The 20,865-nt window shown below is 44.1% G+C and overlaps 1 protein-coding gene across 1 annotated transcript in view; it reads right to left on the bottom strand.

Moving 5' to 3' along the window:
• The window catches only part of KIF24 (kinesin family member 24), a 46,698-nt gene that overhangs the window by 9,506 nt on the left and 16,327 nt on the right, over positions 1-20,865 (bottom strand). Inside the window, exons 4-8 of the mRNA XM_089666742.1 lie at positions 15,591-15,696; positions 15,241-15,312; positions 13,453-13,562; positions 9,489-11,690; positions 3,094-3,187 (exon numbers count right to left, since the gene is read on the bottom strand). Coding sequence (XP_089522868.1) covers positions 3,094-3,187; positions 9,489-11,690; positions 13,453-13,562; positions 15,241-15,312; positions 15,591-15,696 — 2,584 coding nt within the window. The remainder of the gene's footprint in view (positions 1-3,093; positions 3,188-9,488; positions 11,691-13,452; positions 13,563-15,240; positions 15,313-15,590; positions 15,697-20,865) is intronic.

Raw genomic sequence — 20,865 nt, 5'->3', positions numbered from 1 at the left:
ACTATACCCGCTCTCCCCAGACCCCGCAGTCACTATATCCGCTCTCCCCAGACCCTGCATTCACTATATCCGCTCTCCCCGGACCCCGCATTCACTATATCCGCCCTCCCCAGACCCCGCATTCACTACATCCGCCCTCCCCGGACCCCGCATTCACTACATCCGCTCTCCCCGGACCCCGCATTCACTACATCCGCTCTCCCTGGACCCCGCATTCACTACATCCGCTCTCCCCGGACCCCGCATTCACTACATCCGCTCTCCCCGGACCCCGCATTCACTACATCCGCTCTCCCCGGACCCTGCGTTCCCTATATTCGCTCTCCCACAGTACACACAACATGGAAATGCCATTATTTTAGTAAATAGAAACTGCTAAAAACCTTTTCCCGTCAGCAGTATATAGCAGTCTTGTGACTTCTATCAGTGTCCAGCTGAGCACTGGTTAAAGCTTGTTAGAGGAGTTTTCTGCTTTAGGAGGATGCAGAACCCCTGACCTCTTTTGGGACAGTGCTGATCACAAGCATCCTCCCAATAAGAGAGAAAAAAAAACTTCTCTAGCAATACATACCAGGAGATAAGAGGGGGACACTGGAAGAAGGGGAGGATCAGAGAAGACAGGATCAAACAGTCTTTTTACACAATGCAGAGGATTAACCCCTTAGGTCCCACAGTGAGTATAACAAGCATGCTTTACTGCATCTACAGACTGATTGTACTGCTGGGGGTGTAGTAACAATTTAAGCATTGTATGCCCAGGGCTATGGGCTTATGATAGTGTCAGCTACCTAGTGCCCTTCCTCTCATTCCCCGTGTTATCCAATGTATGGATTCTGGACAACTCTTTTGGATTTTTGCCTGAACTTGACCTTGGATTGCTTCCTGAATTACACTTGCTCACTACCTGCCCTGACCTCAGACTGATATACTGGATTACACATACCAGATGCCTGTCCTGACCTTGGACTGTCCCAGGATTCTGCGATCAGTCTCAATCTCAATGATACAAAATCAAAAAACTTACAAAAAAAAAAACAAACACAAATCTGAAAAAGAAAACCAATTACCTTTTTTTTCAGTTGGAGACTGATTTTTAGGATTCCACAATATGTCTATGTGACCATTCCACCAATACTTTATTATTCTGCTCCCCCACCCCCTGCCCTGTTTTCTTTTTTTCCCCCAGGAGCCATCAGAAGTCAGGAATAGGCAGTGGGGAAGAGATTCCTGCCTTCCACCTGTTCTCAGATGTAATGCAAGCACAGGGAGAACATGCATACTCCATACAATGTCCTGACCGGAATTTGAATTGGGCACGTATCTTAACCCTGTAACCTGTAGGAGACCCCAAAGTGGCAGATTCTCTGTAGGAGACCCCCAAGGCGGCAGACTCTCCTGTAAGAGACCCCCAAGGCGGCAGACTCTCCTGTAAGAGACCCCCAAGGCGGCAGACTCTCCTGTAAGAGACCCCCAAGGCGGCAGACTCTCCTGTAAGAGACCCCCAAGGCGGCAGACTCTCCTGTAAGAGACCCCCAAGGCGGCAGACTCTCCTGTAAGAGACCCCCAAGGCGGCAGACTCTCCTGTAAGAGACCCCCAAGGCGGCAGACTCTCCTGTAAGAGACCCCCAAGGCGGCAGACTCTCCTGTAAGAGACCCCCAAGGCGGCAGACTCTCCTGTAAGAGACCCCCAAGGCGGCAGACTCTCCTGTACGAGGACCCCAAGGCGGCAGACTCTCCTGTACGAGGACCCCAAGGCGGCAGACTCTCCTGTACGAGGACCCCAAGGCGGCAGACTCTCCTGTACGAGACCCCCAAGGCGGCAGACTCTCCTGTAAGAGACCCCCAAGGTGGCAGACTCTCTGTAGGAGACCCCAAGGCGGCAGACGCTCTGTAGGAGACCCCAAGGCGGCAGACGCTCTGTAGGAGACCCCAAGGCGGCAGACGCTCTGTAAGAGACCCCAAGGCGGCAGATGCTCTGTAAGAGACCCCAAGGCGGCAGACTCTCCTGTAAGAGACACCAAGGCGGCAGACGCTCTGTAAGAAACACCAAGGCGGCAGACTCTCCTGTAAGAGACCCCAAGGCGGCAGATGCTCTGTAAGAGACCCAAGGCGGCAGACTCTCCTGTAAGAGACCCCCAAGGTGGCAGACTCTCCTGTAAGAGACCCCAAGGTGGCAGACTCTCTGTAGGAGACCCCAAGGTGGCAGACTCTCTGTAGGAGACCCCAAGGCGGCAGACTCTCTGTAGGAGACCCCAAGGCGGCAGACTCTCTGTAGGAAACCCCAAGGTGGCAGACTCTCTGTAGGAGACCCCAAGGTGGCAGACTCTCTGTAGGAAACCCCAAGGTGGCAGACTCTCTGTAGGAGATCCCAAAGTGGTAGACTTCAAGGGAAGATTGTCAGATTGCTGTGGTCTAATAATGTCAGTGAGGCATCTGTCTCCAGGGGGCCAGGGAAGGGATGGAGATGGACAGTCTATCAGCCTTGTGTAAGCTTTGAGTAGACCAAATGGTTTTTTTGTTGTTTGCTTCTTTTTACTCCAGTTTTGGTGAGACTGCAGCAGTCTTTGAGAGGGTGTTCATTAACGCTGCATTTTCCCATCTGATATGCAGCTTTAATGAACACCCTCTCAAAGACTGTTGCAGTCTCACCAAAACTGGAATTAAAAAAAAAAGGAAAAAAAAAAAAAGGGAAGGTTGCACAGTACAGTATCAGAATCACAAGTGTGCTATGTGTGGGGCCTCAGCAGGTTCTATAAAACTCTGAATAATACTAGCCACCCAAAAGGCAGCCGTTTGGTTGTTTTGAATGAAGGTTCTACTGACCCGATGGATCAAAACAAATGAAATGGAACCAACAGTCTGGACTGTTTTATGGCACTGATAAAAAATTAGTGGTGATGGGTTGTCATGATTTATGCCGCCATATTTTTTTTTTTTGCAATCCAAAGCTGGTTTAAAACAGGTGGGATGCCAAACTTTGGCACAGCGGTAACATTTGCGGTTCAACATTAGCAGTCCATTGACTCAGTATTTAGAGGAGACCCGTCACAAACATCCCGGAGACATCATTCTAAGTACCCACAAAGCACTTACAGAGGTAGAAACACAGCTCAGCAGCGCCTCCTCCTGGCAGCACAGGGCCGCTACTTCTTTTATCTGTTTGCAATGTGCTTGAAATAGTAGTCCCCTAGAAGAAAGAAAGAGCAGGTTCCATTACAGGTGGAAGATATGGATTCCCAGGCATAGCCCTCATGGCACACAGGTTAACCAACATCTCCCTTTTATGACCACTAACAAAAATCTGCTGCTATTAAGGGAACATGTAGTAAACAGAAATACAGGAAGTTCCTCAAGTCACTACATGGGCAAAGGTTGGTGAACACCTGACCATTACACCAACCTATATGACAAAAAGTTGGACGACTGATAGTCACACCTACCTATAAAAAGGGAAAAAGTTGGTGGACACCTGACCATCACATCTTCCTATATGGAAGAAAGTTGATGGGCACCATCACGTCCAAATGTATGCAACCCTCCCTCCAAAGGATGGAGTTCAGGCGTTTCCCTTAAACATTCACCCCCTTCCTGGCCAGGCCAATTTTCAGCGCTATCACACTTTGAATGCCAATTACTCAGTCATGCAACACTGTACTCAAATGCAACTTTTATCACTTTGTTCACACAGAGCTTTCTTTTGGGGGTATTTAATCACCACTGGGGTGTTCTTTTGTTTTTTTGCTAAAAATGTTGGAGGGAAAAAAAAAAAAAAACACTTTCATTTCGGTTCTAAAATTTTGCAAATTAATAACCTCTCTTTGTAAATGTAGGTCAAAATGTAATAAATATTCTTTCTTCGTAAATTTAGGTCGAAATGTATTCCACTACTTTTTTTTTTGTAAAACCAACCGAAAATCAGTGTATATCATTTAGTCTGTGTGAAAGTTATAGAATCTACAAACTTTGGGATATACAGTGGGGCAAAAAAGTATTTAGTCAGCCACCAATTGTGCAAGTTCTCCCACTTACAAAGATGAGAGAGGCCTGTAATTGGCATCATAGGGAGACCTCAACTATGAGAGACAAAATGAGAAAACAAATCCAGACAATCACATTGGCTGATCTGGAAAGAATTTATTTGCAAATTATGGTGGAAAATAAGTATTTGGTGAATATGAAAAGTTCATCTCAATACTTTGTTATATATCCTTTGTTGGCAATGACAGAGGTCAGACGTTTCCTGTAAGTCTTCACAAGGTTGGCACACACTGTTGCTGGTATGTTGGCCCATCCTCCATGCAGATCTCCTCTAGAGCAGTGATGTTTTGGGGCTGTCGCTGGGCAACACAGACTTTCAACTCCCTCCAAAGGTTTTCTATGGGGTTGAGATCTGGAGACTGGCTAGGCCACTCCAGGACCTTGAAATGCTTCTTACGAAGCCACTCCTTCGTTGCCCGGGCGGTATGTTTGGGATCATTGTCATGTTGGAAGACCCAGCCACGTTTCATCTTCAATGCCCTTGCTGATGGAAGGAGGTTTGCACTCAAAATCTCACGATACATGGCCCCATTCATTCTGTCCTGTACATGGATCAGTCGTCCTGGTCCCTTTGCGGAGAAACAGCCCCAAAGCATGTTGCCACCCCCATGCTTCACAGTAGGTATGGTGTTCTTTGGATGCAACTCAGCATTCTCTCTCCTCCAAACACGACGAGTTGTGTTTCTACCAAACAGTTCTATTTTGGTTTCATCTGACCATATGACATTCTCCCAATCCTCTTCTGGATCATCCAAATGCTCTCTAGCAAACTTCAGACGGGCCCGGACATGTACTGGCTTAAGCAGGGGGACACGTCTGGCATTGCAGGATCTGAGTCCCTGGCGGCGTAGTGTGTTACTGATGGTAGCCTTTGTTACGTTGGTCCCAGCTCTCTGCAGGTCATTCACTAGGTCCCCCCGTGTGGTCCAGGGATTTTTGCTCACTGTTCTTGTGATCATTTTGACCCCACGGGGTGAGATCTTGCGTGGAGCCCCAGATCGAGGGAGATTATCAGTGGTCTTGTATGTCTTCCATTTTCTAATTATTGCTGCCACAGTTGATTTGTTCACACCAAGCTGCTTGCCTATTGCAGATTCAGTCTTCCCAGCCTGGTGCAGGTCTACAATTTTGTTTCTGGTGTCCTTTGACAGCTCTTTGATCTTCACCATAGTAGAGTTTGGAGTGTGACTGTTTGAGGTTGTGGACAGGTGTCTTTTATACTGATAACAACCTCAAACAGGTGCCATTGATACAGGTAATGAGTGCAGGACAGAGGAGCCTCTTAAAGAAGAAGGTCCAGGTCTGTGAGAGCCAGAAATCTTGCTTGTTTGTAGGTGACCAAATACTTATTTTCCACCATAATTTGCAAATAAATTCTTTCCAGATCAGCCAATGTGATTGTCTGGATTTGTTTTCTCATTTTGTCTCTCATAGTTGAGGTCTACCTATGATGCCAATTACAGGCCTCTCTCATCTTTGTAAGTGGGAGAACTTGCACAATTGGTGGCTGACTAAATACTTTTTTGCCCCACTGTATATCTGAATACTGATCAATCCTGATGTACTGATGGCCAATCTCATTTGTTGAGACCCTAGAATGCCAAGACAGTACAAATACCCCCCAAATGACTCCTTTCTGGAAAATAGTGGTGCACCAAAATGAAAAAATTCTGGTGCCGAAAACGAAAATTCAAATGGTGCCGAAAACCAAAATGCGCAGTTTTTAAAAATGAATATATATTTTTTGAAAAAAAATTAACTTTGATTAAAAAAAAAAAAAAAACAATATATACCCCAGTTTTTTTGTAAACTATGAAAGAGGATGTTACAGCGAGTAAATAGATACCCAACACGTCACACTTTAAAATTGTGCACACTCGTGGAATGGCATGAAACTGTGGTACTTAAAAATCTCCATGGGTGATGCTTTAAATATTTCTACAGGTTAGCAGTGTAGAGTTACACTGGGTGTTTTCGGCCGTAACGTTTTGGCCATCGAAATTTCGGTGCATCCCTACTGGAAAGTAGACAGTCCAAGGTATGTAGTAAGAGGCATGGTGAGTTTTTTTGAAGTTGTAATTTTTTTTATCAATGTTTTGTAAAATGAAATAATTAAATAAAAAACTTTTTTTTTTTTTTTTTAAACATACGGTTTAAAAAGTGCAGTACAGCATCATCATATAACTGGTATGACAGTATGGAGGGAAAAAAAAAAAGTGAAACTTTTTTTCCTTTTTTTTACAATTTTTTCTTTTTTTTTTTTACATACTGTGACCAGAGCGGTGCAGTGTTATAGTGACCCTGTACTACTTTGGGGAGATGATCAGGATTTGTTTTTCCCACCATAATTGCTTAGAACAGTGATCATCACTGTTCTAAGCAATCATTTTTATGAATGGCATCCATTCAAAGCCAGTATGTACTATTGTGCGAGCTGTGATTGGCCACAGCTATCACATATTATATATGCGCAGTGATTGGCCATGTCTGTACCATGTGATCACTGTGACCAACCACACAGATCATCACAATAGTACATAATGAATGGCTATGAATGAAAGCCATTTCTGATGTACAAATGTCATTTGATCGATGTGATTAGTTATAGCGATCACATGGTACCGGGACTAACCTGTACCGGTGCAATGATCTGTCATCCGCTGTATCCCATGGACAGACTGAAGTGCTGCCGCAAGGGAAAGCACGAGGTGCGCGACTTGAAGGAAATCATATAAACGCCCACCCAGAACAAGAAAGCTCCCTCTCGGCCATCTTTTATCTATAGACCGGGCAGGAAGCAGCTAATGCTGCAGCATACAAATATACTTCAGACATTTGTGCTCTTCCAAACTTATGGCAACAGTTTGAGGAAGATCCTTTTCTGCTCCAAGTCACACATACAAAGAATAGGTGCTGCAGCCCTCATAGCATGTTTTTCATAAGGAGTATGTATGTCACCATGCGGCTCCTGCGGTTTCCATCCGCTGAACCAGTGAAACAAATCATATAGGATCGGCAAAAAGGTGAACGTGTTTCAGTCAAACACGACCTTATGCATAGTCAACTTATGGCAACAGTTTGTGGAAAACCTTTTCTGTTCCAGCCTGGCTGTGCTTCTGGGTACAAAGCCAATTCCATAAAGACATGGTGTGATGAGTGTAGTGTGGAGGAACCCAAGTGGTCTGCACCCAGTCCAGACCTCAACCCTATTGAACACTTATGGGATGACTTGGCTATATTCCAGGCAAGCAGCCAAATATAGAGATACATGTATGGGCACAGTTTACATATCAAGCGATTTTGTAATCAGTTGGTCTAGTGATCCAGGCTCTGAGGAAGAGGTTCTGCCTCGAAACAAGTCAACCATTTGGAGGCCTACAGTCCCCCAACAGCCACCATGTAGGGAGATTGGACCATGCTGTCTTTTTTTGTGACGTGCCTTTGATTTTATTCTTTTGTGAGTATACTAAGTGGGTCCTTCTCCCACCAATCTAAGGAGCCTCTTCTTCTCTGACCACCAATAGAAGAGTTATTGAAATGTTCTCTTACATTGTTGGCCAGTGAAATGTTCTCTTACATTGGTGGTCAGTGAAATATTATTATTATTATACAGGATTTATATGGCACCAACAGTTTGCTCAGCACTTTACAATAAAACGGGGGACAATACAGTTCAATACAAGAGGGATTTGAGGGCATTGCTCCTTGGAGCTTACAATCTAGGAGGGAGGGGCTAGTGATACAAAAGGTAGTAACTGTGGGGGGATGGACTGTTTGGAAGAGTAGAAGATTCCATTATTAGCTGAGGGCAGGATAGGCTTCCCTGAAGAGAGAGGTTTTCAGAGATCGCCTAAAAGTGAGCAGAGTAGGCGATAGTCTGATAAATTGGGGTGGAGAGTTCCAGAGGATGGGGGAAGCTCTGGAGAAGTCCTGGAGACGAGCATGGGAGGAGGAGACAAGGGAGCTAGAGAGTAGGAGGTCTTGCGAGGAGCGGAGAGGACGGTTTGGGTGATATTTGGAGAGATCGGTGATGTAATTTGGGGCAGAGTTATAAATGGATTTATACGTTAATGTTAGTGTTTTGAATTTTATCTGTTGGGAAATGGGAAGCCAGTGGAGGGATTGGCAGAGAGGGGTGGGGAACACTGAGTGGAGGCCAGTGGAGGGATTGGCAGAGAGGGGTGGAGGACACTGAGTGTAGGTCAGTGGAGGGATTGGCAGAGAGGGGTGGAGGACATTGAGTGGAGGTCAGTGGAGGGATTGGCAGAGAGGGGTGGGGAACACTGAGTGGAGGCCAGTGGAGGGATTGGCAGAGAGGGGTGGAGGACACTGAGTGGAGGCCAGTGGAGGGATTGGCAGAGAGGGGTGGAGGCTATTGGAGGGATTGGCATAGAGGGGTGGAGGCCAGTGGAGGGATTGGCATAGAGGGGTGGAGGCCAGTGGAGGGATTGGCAGAGACGGGTGGAGGGATTGGCAGAGAGGGGTGGAAGCCAGTGTAGGGATTGGCAGAGAGGGATGGAGTACACTGAATGGAAGCCAGTGGAGGGATTGGCAGAGAGGGGTGGAGGACACTGAGTGGAGGTCAGTGGAGGGATTGGCATAGAGGGGTGGAGGACACTGAGTGGAGGTCAGTGGAGGGATTGGCATAGAGGGGTAGCAGATACAGAACGGTTAGTAAGGTGGTTGAGTCTGGCAGCAGCATTCATGATAGACTGAAGAGGGGATAGCCTGCGAGGTCGGCCAATGAGGAGGGAGTTACAATAGTCAAGGCGAGATATAATTGAGGAGTGAATATGTTGCTTAGTGGTTTCGAGGTTAGGAACGATCGTATCTTGGAGATGTTGCGGAGGTGGATATTCTCTTACATTGGTAGCCAGTGAAATGTTCTCTTATACTGGTGGTCAGAGAAGAAGGGCTCCTTAGATAGGTGGGAGAAGGCCCCAGTTAAAATAGATTGTCATTTGGTGAAGGGCCCCGATACACTGGTGGACAGAGAGAAGAATGGGGCCCTTCACTCAATGACCATTGATTTAAGTGGGTCCCTCTCTCCCCAATCTCCCACCTCTGTTTGTTTCTTTGCACAGAGTGATCCAGGTATGCCTGCCAGGCAGCACAGTTAGGCCCTCGACTTGTACTGCACATATCAGTCATGAATGCACCCTCTACCGAGTGACTGGACCATGAAAGAATTGCAGCAGTAGACTTATGAGGTCATCTCTAGACATTCTACATTTAGCACATAGTACACCTCTTGATCCCACTTAGCAGAGGAATTACAGGTACTAGCCACACTTATAAATACATGTAATAATTTCGAACCATAAATTGTTTCACCCTTAAAGAAAACCAAGAGGTCGGAACACCACAATCAACAAAAAACAAGATAAAATGAAAAAAAAAAAATTAAAAAAAAACCTAAGCACCGGGCTTTATTTCTACAGTCCACTTACTGTGCGGTTTCAAGCTCTCTCGTGCTTTCGCTGGTCACTTGGGATAATGTTAACCGACCGCTTGATGTGGTTTTGCTTTTGGAGTTCTTCTCATTCCTGAGACTTATCTCGTCTTCCTTATTACCTTGATGGGCTAATATGCATTTCAGGAGTTTATTTTTAATGTGCTCCAGCTTACTGTCCTTAAAGGGGAACCTGATCGAGTCTTCTAAGCTGCTCAAACCAGCGTCTTCAGCATTCAACTCTTGTCGTCGGGTCCATGAAGCAGGCTGGTTGCAATCAGATGGTGTGCTGGAAGTAGTTAAGGGATCTGAGGGCGACTGACATAAAATCGCTTTCTGGTCATTTTCTTTGCCAGGATTTTTCCTGCCAAATACCACAGGGGAAGCCCAGTATCTCTGATGGCTTGCTGCCGTTTCCTCAGCATCTGCGTCATATCGACTAATCTGACCACTTGACTTGGAAATTGCAAGGTCCAGAGATGAATCACTGATGCTGAAATCAATTTTCTTTGGTGAATGTCTCATATTTGCTGAATTTGAGGACTTTCCATCATACGATCCAAGATGTGCCATAAAGGATGGCGAGTTTGTCGAGCTAGGTGGCTTGCATTCACTGTTGCTTTCCAGGCACCATTCTTTGTCATGCTGAGAATTTTGGAATTGTAAACTTTCATTATAACAAAGCATTTTCTTCACAAGGGCCGAGAGATTCTTTTCTATAGACTGTTCACTGATTTGGGACTCTAGAGTAGAAGCTTTTTCAAAACTTCCGTTCTTTGAAGCACCCATTGATCTAGGAGAGCTGTGAGGTTGAAGATCTAGGGCAGACTCCATAGACCAGTTGTCCTGGAGCAGCGATACAGTCAGAGGAGCCATCACTGCAGATGAGGAGTCTGAAGAATTGTTCCCCACTTCTACATAACAGTCTCTGCTCAACATGGCTCCTCCTGCTCGAGGACCAATCAGAGGGGAAGATCTGTTCTGTGGTTCTTGTTCTGTAACAAAATCACTACAAGTGTTTGTCTGAGGACTGTTCTTGGATAACAGCTCACTTTTCTTCTGTGGCTGGTTTGGGAGTTCCTCCTGAGAAGAATATGGCTTTTCTGGTGCATCGCTGATACTTGATGAATCACATACACTGGTGGGGTCCTCTTCAGAACCCCATAAGTTTTGGTGGCCATGTTGCGGTTTCCGCTCCGAAAACCCACAACTGCCAGTACAGTCACAACTTACGCCCTGCTTTTGTTCCTGAGATTCAGAGTCATTAAAGCTTAAACCTTGACCTCTTCCTGCTGACTTTCTAACATCTGCTCCCGGAGAACTCTGGTGAAGGAAGAATGAAAGCCTTTCACGGACCAACTCTCCTTTCTTCCCTTTTTTCTGGGCTGACGCAAAGGAAAAGGAGTCTTCGCTAAAATCGCTATCATCAGGGTCTTCCAGAGGCAGTCCTTCATGATGTGAAGTGTTGATGTGGCCAACAATAACTTCTTGGGGCTTATAGAGGTCCAAGATCTTTTCTAGTGGTCGATAATGCAGCTTTTGTTGGAAAATAGGTGGGTTTTGGAACTGTTGGTGGTAATGTCTTAAGTGTTCCTCTCTCTCTTTTTGCTGTGGAAGATTACTTGGCTCACCGCTAGTCTTCTGATGGACTTTATCCTCTGAATTTACTGGTCTTAGGTTCTGTTCTCCAAAATGCACAGCAGTCCTTGAGACAATGTGTTTCTGTACTGGTTGTACAGGTTGAACACGTGGCATTAGGTGTCGATGGTGGTTGAAGTGAACTTTGAATTCTCTTTCCACATCAGATTTAGCATCTTGAGGATTCCCCTGTGCAGCAGCCTTGTCTTGGTTTTCACACTTCTTTGTACCATTATGTCCCACTCTGAGGACACCTTTCACTGGAGAGGTGTGGGCAAGCCAAACCTGGCTAGGGGAACCTTTTGCATTGTTTGGCCTGATGATGGTTTTTGGGGTTGAGGATAGGGGGACGTTGGTGGGATGGAAGACAGATGGACAGGATTTAGCCTTTGCAGTAACTGAGGTAGATGAGTACTGTGCACCTAGCTTTACTTTTTTTGGGGAGATCTTTTCTCCCAGCACAGAGGATGAATTCTGAACCCGCTTTGGAGACAAACAAGAGCTTCTGCTTCGATTATTGCAAACTGGGGTGTTCTTTATTCCTCTTCTTAACTCTTTCACCCTGAAAATGAAATAGAAGGCCAGTAATTAATTTTGAATCTTAATCATAGAGGATCCTAGCTAAAAAAAAATAAATAAATCTTTGCCTAGCCCTCTTGGATTGCTTGGACCATCTGCAGTATTCGGATTCTTTAACTCCAGGTTGGGCTTTAAGAAGCCAACTGAAGAGTCTTTACAGAGGTCTTTTTAACCACTTCAAGTCTGGACACTTTTACATCCTTCCAGTCCAGGCCAATTTTCAGCTTTCAGCGCTATCACACTTTCAATGACAATTGCGCGGTCATGCAACACTGTACCCATATGAATTTTTTAGCATTTTTTTGAGACAGATAAAGCTTTATTTTGGTGGTATTTATTCACCACTGGGAATTTTATTTTTTTTTGTTATGTAAATGAAAAAGTCCAAAAATTTTGAAAAAAGTGTTTTTCTTATAAAATTTTGCAAATAAATAATATTTAATCATAAATCTTGGCCAAAATTTATTCCGTTATCTTTTTAGTAAAAAAAAAAATAAAATAACCCAAATTAGTTTATAACCAAAAAATTATAATTTTTAAACTTTTTTTTACTTTTTTATATTATTATGGATTTTTTTTCGTTTTTACATACTGTCACCCTAGCAGTACAGTGTCACCATGATGACACTGTACTGCCTGTGGGGGGTGATGAAGATATATATATATATTTTTTTTTTTTACACTGATTGCTTTTACAGCCTTTATGGGTGTAAAAGCAATCATTTCTCCTTCTCTCTGGCTGCATTCTTGCAGCCATTGAGAACTACTGTGTGAGCTGTGATTGGTCACAGCTTGTCACATGGTACAAGGCTGTTGTGAATAGCCCTGTACCATGTGACCTCTGTGATCATTCAGATTTCACACGTAGTAAGCAATGATATCAGAAGTGACATCTTGCTTACTACTCTTCATGTGATCACTGATTGGCCAATCAGTGATCACATGATCGGGACCTCGCACAGAGGTCCCCGTACGACGATCGGTGTTCCACTGTGTCCGGAGGACACAGCGGGCACCGGATCGCGGTGGTGTGCGCTCCCAGGGAGTGCACACAGTCCAAAATGGTAGGCGCCGTTAATGAACAGCAACCCGCTCCTGGACTGCCACTGTCCGGCCGTTTACATACAGCGGCCGGACGGCAAGGGGTTAAGAAGCCAACTGAAGAGTCTTTCTTGAGGTCTTTTTAAGTTTCTGAAGTTGACCTATTTTTGACCTGCTTTAGTTGGGTTTTGGCTTTTTAACTACTTCCAGGCCAGACAAATCTGATATTTTTCTCACACATGTAAAAATCATAATTTTTTGCTAGAAAATTACTTGGAACCCCCAGACATTATATACGTATTTTGTTTACGCACAGACCCTGAAAAATAAAATAGTTGCTGTTGCAATTTTTTTATGTTGCACGATATTTGCGCAGTGGTTTATCAAACACAAATTTTTAGAAAAAAAATGTAATGAGTTTTAGTGAACACAAACACAATATAATACCAAATGTTACGCCGAGTAAATAGATACCCAGCATGTCACGCTTAAAAAATCACCCACACCTGTGGAACGGCAGCAAAAACAGTATCCAAAAATCTCCATCGGCAACGATTTAAAAGCCTTTACAGGTTACCAGTTTGGAGTTACACAGGAGGGCTGGCAGTTGTGGGTTCTCCAAGCTCAACTGTTCAGGAAAAATGGGTTTCCACAAAGGGCTGCCACGGATAAAAGTTGAGCGGCTGATATCTGCGACCACTTACCTGTCCGCATAGCGCAGGGTATTTAGTGTGTGCTCAGTTGCCTGGTGACTTGGCGATACATTAGCTATCATACAGGTCTTTGAGTTGCCGATAAAAGAATCTTTTAGTACCTAGGTGGGAAAGAATAGTGATAGAGGTGATAAATGTTCTATCGATACAGAAAACATGTCTTCATGCTAACATTTTAGCATGTTATTGTAAATTCAAAGTTGTTTTCAGGTTTTTTTAAACCTGTAGCTTTCGTTAAAAAGATTACTTGATGATCCTGCCATGAAGGTCCTTGTTCAGATACTTCCTGTTATAAGGTGACAACGGTTTCCCAATTGTGTTCCTTTGTGTCACTTTGTCACGTGCAATACTAGTGGAGACTTTAAAGCGGAGCTCCACTCACCCTGTCAAAAAATAAAAGTCAGCAGCTACAAAAACTGTAGCTGCTGACTTTTAAAAAACAGCCACTTACCTGTCCCTCGGTCCCGTGGTGTGTCCCCCGCAGCCTGTTTCACCGGCCGTCCTGGATTCCAGGAGGCCGGCATCTTCAGTGTAGGCATCCAGCTGTGATAGCTTGCGGCTTCATAGCCGGGTACCCACTGCACATGTGCGAGTAGCGCTGCACTTCATGAATGGTCCTGTAGTCTTCTGGGACCTGTCATGTGTCCCAAAAGACTACAGGGAGGGAGGGAGGACACCTTCTGTTTCCGATCACCTAGGCGATTGGACTGGAAGTGGGAGCGGGTACCTGTCAAATTTGGGTACCCGCTCCACCCCCGCCCTCCAAAGGTGCCAATCCTTAATGGGAGCGGGTGAGCAGTCCTTAAAGCGGAACTTCCCCTTTTGGGTGGAGCTCCAATCAAAATGTGTTTATTAAAAGTCAGCAGCTACAAAAACTGTAGCCACTTACTTCTAATAAACAGACACTTACCTGTCCCAGGATCCAGCTATGTGCTTACCTGAGCCATTCTTTACATCGCTGTCCTGTTGCCGGCATCTCAACTGTGGGCACCCAGCTGTGCAGCGTTACAGCTGGGTGCCCAATGCGCATGCGTGCGCGTCTCTGCACATTGTGAATGGTCCCGCAGTCTTCTGGGGCTTGTCATGTGTCACATTTGAGGGTGGGGGAATAAGAACTTCTGCTCTGATAGCCTAGGCCAGGGGTAGGCAACCTGAGAGCCGCAGGACTACAAGTTCCATCATGCCTCTGCAAGTCATAGCTGTAACTGTCAGTTTTGTAATCTCTGCAATGCCTCATGGGAAATGTAGTTCCACAACAGCTAGAGAGCAACAGGTTGCCTACCCCTGGGCAAGGCAGTTGGAGCAGAAGTGGAAACGGGTACCTGTCAAAACAAGCTACCCCCCTTAAAAGTGTCATTAAGTAAAGAAGTGGGAGTAAAGAGGGTATAAAGCGGAACTTTTCCTTTTTCGGAGGAGCTCTGTTTTAAGTGGCTGTACCAACACATTGTGCAGGTACATCCTCCATTGTCAGGAAGGCTTTTAAAGCAATTACCTGATCTGGAGTTAGTGCAAATAAACAGGAAATGGCTGAAACAGATCATCGGAACTAAGATGGGAAAAAGAATGAATAGTGAATGAAGTATTTCATGAAACAAGAAAAAAAATGTGATTTCTTTAGAATAGACGGAGTGCTTTAGAAAATGAAATGTCATATAGTTTGGGGCTAAAATCTCCTTTAAATAGCAGAACGATGGTCAATCTATAAAATCGTAGATCCCTGCTGCCTAAGAGGTCTTGTTTTGTGAGGAATGAAATATAGTTCACTTTGCCCAATCTCACCTGGGTCAGTTTGCTCTGTCTGAATGGGGTGTGGGCCTGCTCCTGGTCCAAGGCCCGGATACATTCTTTCAGCTGATGAGAAAACACAAATTATTCATTAAATCAGTGAACACAGACAGGTTTACCTACATAATAGAATATATGCCGCCTGCCTGGACTTGTATCACTAGCAGTCTGGGGAATCTGAACCTAGGATCTGGTGTGTAACGAAGGCTCTGAAGCATGGATCCCTGGCACTAAGTGACCGAGTGAAGGGGCCCTTTGGTGGTCAACCTCCTATGCATGTTCAGTGTAATAATGGATCTCCCCGACCATTAACATTTGTATGAGATGAGGTGATGTGCACTTACAGCAAGGAGACTTTGGTTTATCTCTGCTCCTTCCATTTTGGTTTGTTTGTCCGATTCCCTGGCATCGGCCGCCCTCTCGCTTCCAGCCAGGTCAATAAAGGACATTCTAAGGTAGACAAGAACAGATGTTACAATCAAACGGAACAACACAAAAAGTCAGCCTGGCACCCAGTTCTATGTACATTGATATCTTACACGCAGGATTTTTATTAGAGGAAAATGCACTTATACTTTCATCAGGGTTGCACTGAGGGCTTTTGTCACCTGAGGCGGCCAATTTTGCTGCACGAAATGGGTGGCAATGAGGCCATACCAGCTGCCTGCACCACACCAATCAATGATGCTATGTGGCCCAAGGGCTAAACATACACTGAGGACAGAGAGACCAGTATGGCCTCAGTGCCACCCACCAACCATGCTTTCATGAGCACCACCCAAGGCAGCCTCCCAAATTGGCCTAACGGGTGGAACGACCAATGGTGAGAACTTCTTTGCGCTGGCTGCACCTGCACAATCAATCCTCTGAATTCTATAGGGTAGGGTGTCTCCAACCTTGGTAGAAGGTCCCATGAAAGTCTATAGGGTATACACACAGATACAGTTGCACAGAAGTGTCCAATGTAGAGAAGATTTCACCACAATGTCATTGATGATTTCAGGTTCCTATCTGGCCTTTATAGTAAAAAAAAAAAAAAAAAAAGAAATATATATATAAATAATAATAATAAGTAAGGAGAGTGACTGGGAAAGGGAAGGACGGTGTGACTGGGAGGTGTAGATTGGCAGCTCTAAAGAAGAAGTGCAGCCAAGGTCCTCTTCCAGCTTTCCTCTGCAGTACGCATTTTTCAAATTATAGAGAACAGACTTCTCTACAAACCCAATCACTGCTACACAGAAACTTCTCAATGTAAGGTAATTAGATTTACTGTAAAAAAAAAAAAAAAAAAAAGCAAAGGGGAAGGGCTCTTTAACCAGTTGAGGACATTAGGTGTGCTACATATGCATCCAAAAAACCCTAATTTCCCACATGAAAGAAAAATATATTTGAAATGCTACAATTTTATCTCTCTCTCGCTATATATATATATATATATATATACACACACACACACACACACATAGTAGTGTTCAAAATAATAGCAGTCAGACATCACTAACCGGATCAATCACTGTTTTTGGTGGAAATGATATTTCTACATGGCAAATAATTTCCTAGCAGGTGTAGTAGAGTAATAGAAATCCAACAGACCCAACAGTCATGACATGCATGCTGCTGATTCTGTGTCATTGAATCACTCATTGAAAGGGGCGTGTTCAAAATAATAGCAGTGTGGAGTTCTATTAGTGAGGTCATTCATTCTTTGAAAAACAGGTGGCAATTATTGCCCTTATTTAAGGAAGGAAGGCAGCAAATGTTGTACATGCTGGTTACAGTGCATTTCTCTCTGGAACGACCCATTTTCCTCAGAATTTCAGACATTGTTCAGAAGAACAGCGTACCTTGATTAAAAGTTGATTGGAGAGGGGAAAACATATAAAGAAGTGCAGAAAATGATCGGCTGCTCAGCGAAAATGATCGCAAATGCTTTAAAATGGCAACCAAAACCTGAAAGACGTGGAAGAAAGCGAAAAACTACCATTGGAATGGATAGAAGAATAGCCAAAATGGGGCGGACTCAGCCAACAATCAGCTCCAGGAAGATGAAAGAAGGTGTGACGTTCCCTGTGAGGACTGTTACAATTAGAAGACGCCTATGTGAAGCCAAGCTATCTGCAAGAAGTCCCCGCAAAGTCCCACTGTTGGGAAAAAGACGTGTGCTGAAGGGGTTACAATCTGCCAAAGAGCACATTGACCGGCCTAAAGAGAAATGACGCAACATTTTGTGGACTGATGAAAGTAAGATTGTTCTTTTTGGGTCTAGTGGGCGGAGACGGTTTGTCAGACGACCCCCAAACACTGAATTCCAGCCACAGTACACTGTGAAGACCGTGAAGCATGGTGGTGCAAGCATCATGATATGGGGATGTTTCTCATACTACGGTGTTGGGCCTATTTATCGCATACCAGGGATCATGGATCAGTTTGAATACATCAAAATACTTGAAGAGGTCATGCTGCCTTATGCTGAAGAGGAAATGCCCTTGAAATGGGTGTTCCAACAAGACAACGACCCCAAACACACCAGTAAACGTGCAACATCTTGGTTCCAGACCAACAAGATGGACGTTATGGTGGCCAGCCCAATCCCCGGATCTTCATCCAATAGAAAACTTGTGGGGTGACAACAAAAATGCCGTTTCTGAGGCAAAACCAAGAAATAGAGAAGAACTGTGGAATGTGGTCCAATCATCCTGGGCTGGAATACCTGATCACAGGGGCCAGAAGTTGGGGGACTCCATGCAACACAGATGTACAGCAGTTCTCAGAAACAGTGCGACTACAACCAAATATTCATGAAGTCATTCAAAGGAAAGCAAAATCTTCAAACATTTCTCAGTTTATATAGTGAATGTTTGAGTTTGTAAAGAAGAATACAAACACTGCGATTTTTTGAACCGTCTAATATTCACTTTTCTTCAATTTTTTTTAGAGGAACAACACAAATTTGATGTATTTTTCTTCATGTTGTGATTTGGAATAGAATGTGTCGTGTTCCCAATGCATTTGTGTGGATGGAAATAAAAGCTATTAGAAGGATTTTCAGCTTTAGTCACGTGTTTCAACACACTGCTATTATTTTGAACACAACTGTGTGTGTATATATATATAAATAATGTCTTTATAAATACAAATCTACATTTTTGGAATGCATTTACAAATATATGTTAAAAAAAAAAATCTGAAGAATATATTTAAAAATAATATATTTTTAAAAATATACATTTTTGAAAATATATTCTTCAGATTTTATTTTTTTGCATTTTTTGGCACCTTTTGTGGTGGTGGGGGGAGCAGGTACCTGGTTTTGACAGGTACCCGTTCCCACTAACGGCTGAGTTCACCAATAATCCCCCGCCCCACAGCCCTCTAGGACACATCACAGGTCACAGAAGCCCATTCACAAAGCGCAGCTTGTTTCGCTCATGCGCAGTAGTAAACCAGCTGTGCAGACTCATGGCTTCATTGCCAGTTTCCCTTAGTTAAGATGGTGGTGCTAGCACCTGACAGCTGATTGAAGAATCTGATTGAGGACACCACTGGATCTCTGGACAAGTAAGTGCCCTAATATTAAATGTCAGCAGCTGCAGTATTCATCCCCCATAGTAATTCATCCCCCATATAGTAATTCATCCCCCATATAGTAATTCATCCCCCATAGTAATTCATCCCCCATATAGTAATTCATCCCCCATATAGTAATTCATCCCCCATAGTAATTCATCCCCCATAGTAATTCATCCCCCATATAGTAATTCATCCCTCCCATAGTAATTCATCCCCCATATAGTAATTCATCCCCCATATAGTAATTCATCCCCCATATAGTAATTCATCCCCCATAGTAATTAATCCCCCATATAGTAATTCATCCCCCATATAGTAATTCATCCCCCATATAGTAATTCATCCCTCCCATAGTAATTCATCCCCCATATAGTAATTCATCCCCCATATAGTAATTCATCCCCCATATAGTAATTCATCCCCCATAGTAATTCATCCCCCATATAGTAATTCATCCCCCATAGTAATTAATCCCCCATATAGTAATTCATTCCCCATATTAATTCATCCCCCATATTAAGTCCCCAAGTCCCCCCTGTGTCAATTCACTTACCTTTGCTCCGCGCGTTCCTCTCGCCGTGTCCCGCGCCGTTCCGGTGTAGCATGAAAATCTGTCTCCTATGAGGATCTGTCCCCCTCGACGTATCTGCGCATGTGCCAGTTTCAGGCATTAGCAGCCGATCGGTGTTCTCCGGCACATGCGCAGATACGTCGAGGGGGACAGATCCTCATAGGAGACAGATTTTCATGCTACACCGGTCTTCAGGGCGGACTGTGAGGGGAGCCTAGCTCCGCGGGCCGGATTAAAAGGTCCGCCGGGCCGTATACGGCCCGCGGGCCGTAGTTTGCCCATTGCTGGTGTAGCCCCTGCTGCCAAAAACAGAGATTTCAAACAGCGTTCATAAACACTGTTCAGAAGCGTCATTCAGAAACCAATGTAATTCTGTTTCACTCATATGCAGATCGAAGGGGTAATATTTAATCTGTACATGGTGTTTGTTTAAATAAATAAGTTCTATATATATTTTAATAAAGAAAACTCCAGGATCATTGAATCGGAGCTATGGGCTCAATGCCCTGCTTCCATGGGAGAGGGTGGGTGCCCTCTCTGCTTGATGGAATATTCTGTCAGCGGTGGGATCTTCTTCCTTTCTTTCCTGACAGACTATCCATTCACAGCTAATGACAGGTATCTCAAAGGCTGGAGATTTGCATGGCTATCAGTCACTCCTAATTGGCCCATCTCTGGCATGGGACAAACATAATCCCCTCCCCCGTTTTATTTTGTTGTTTTTTGTTTGTTTTCTTATTTTGCCTTATGTCTTGGTTTTATTTTCTGTTCCTGATCTACACTATATATTTTTTTTAGAGCCATTATCTAATTTGAGATCCTAACCTGTAATGTTGATCTAGATATCATTTTGCTCATCTCTGTGGGCAACTCTGTATGCTTTTGTCATGTTCTTGTACTAAAAAAATGTATTATTGGAAAATAACACCCTCCCCCCCACCACCATTTCTCAGCACATTTTTTGAGATCTCTACTTTATACTACTGTTAATATTTAAACTTTGTTTTTGTTCATCAATTTTTTTTTTGTGCATTGCATTTGCTCAGAGCCATGAGGCAAGGTAACTATGTCCCTTTATGCATTTTTTTCTGCACAAGTGATAAGATAAATGCACAAAAGAGTAACTAATGTATACACAGTAAAAACACTGAACTACAGGCAATTTTTTTTCTCCTATGCAGTGGGGCTGTGCTTGCACTGCATGGGTTACATAGTTAGTCTGGCTGAAAAAAGACAAAAGTCCATCTAGTTCAACCAAAAAAAAAAAAAAAGTTATAATCCTACACCCACAGTTGATTAAAGAGGAAGGCAAAAAACCCAGCAAAGCACGATCCAATTTGCTCCTGCAGGGGAAAAATTCCTTCCTGATCCCCCGAGAGGCAATCGGATATTCCCTGGATCAACTTTCCCTATAAATGTTATATCCAGTTATATTCTGTGTATCCAAGAAAGAATCCAGGACTTTCCTACAGCAATCC

The sequence above is a fragment of the Staurois parvus genome, unplaced genomic scaffold (genome assembly GCF_062004578.1).
Source record: "Staurois parvus isolate SC_StPar_1 unplaced genomic scaffold, SC_StPar_1.0 ptg002812l, whole genome shotgun sequence".
NCBI classification, from domain to species: Eukaryota; Metazoa; Chordata; class Amphibia; order Anura; family Ranidae; genus Staurois; species Staurois parvus.
The sequence above is the reverse complement of the archived record's forward strand: the minus strand, read 5'-3'. Positions and strand labels throughout refer to the sequence as shown.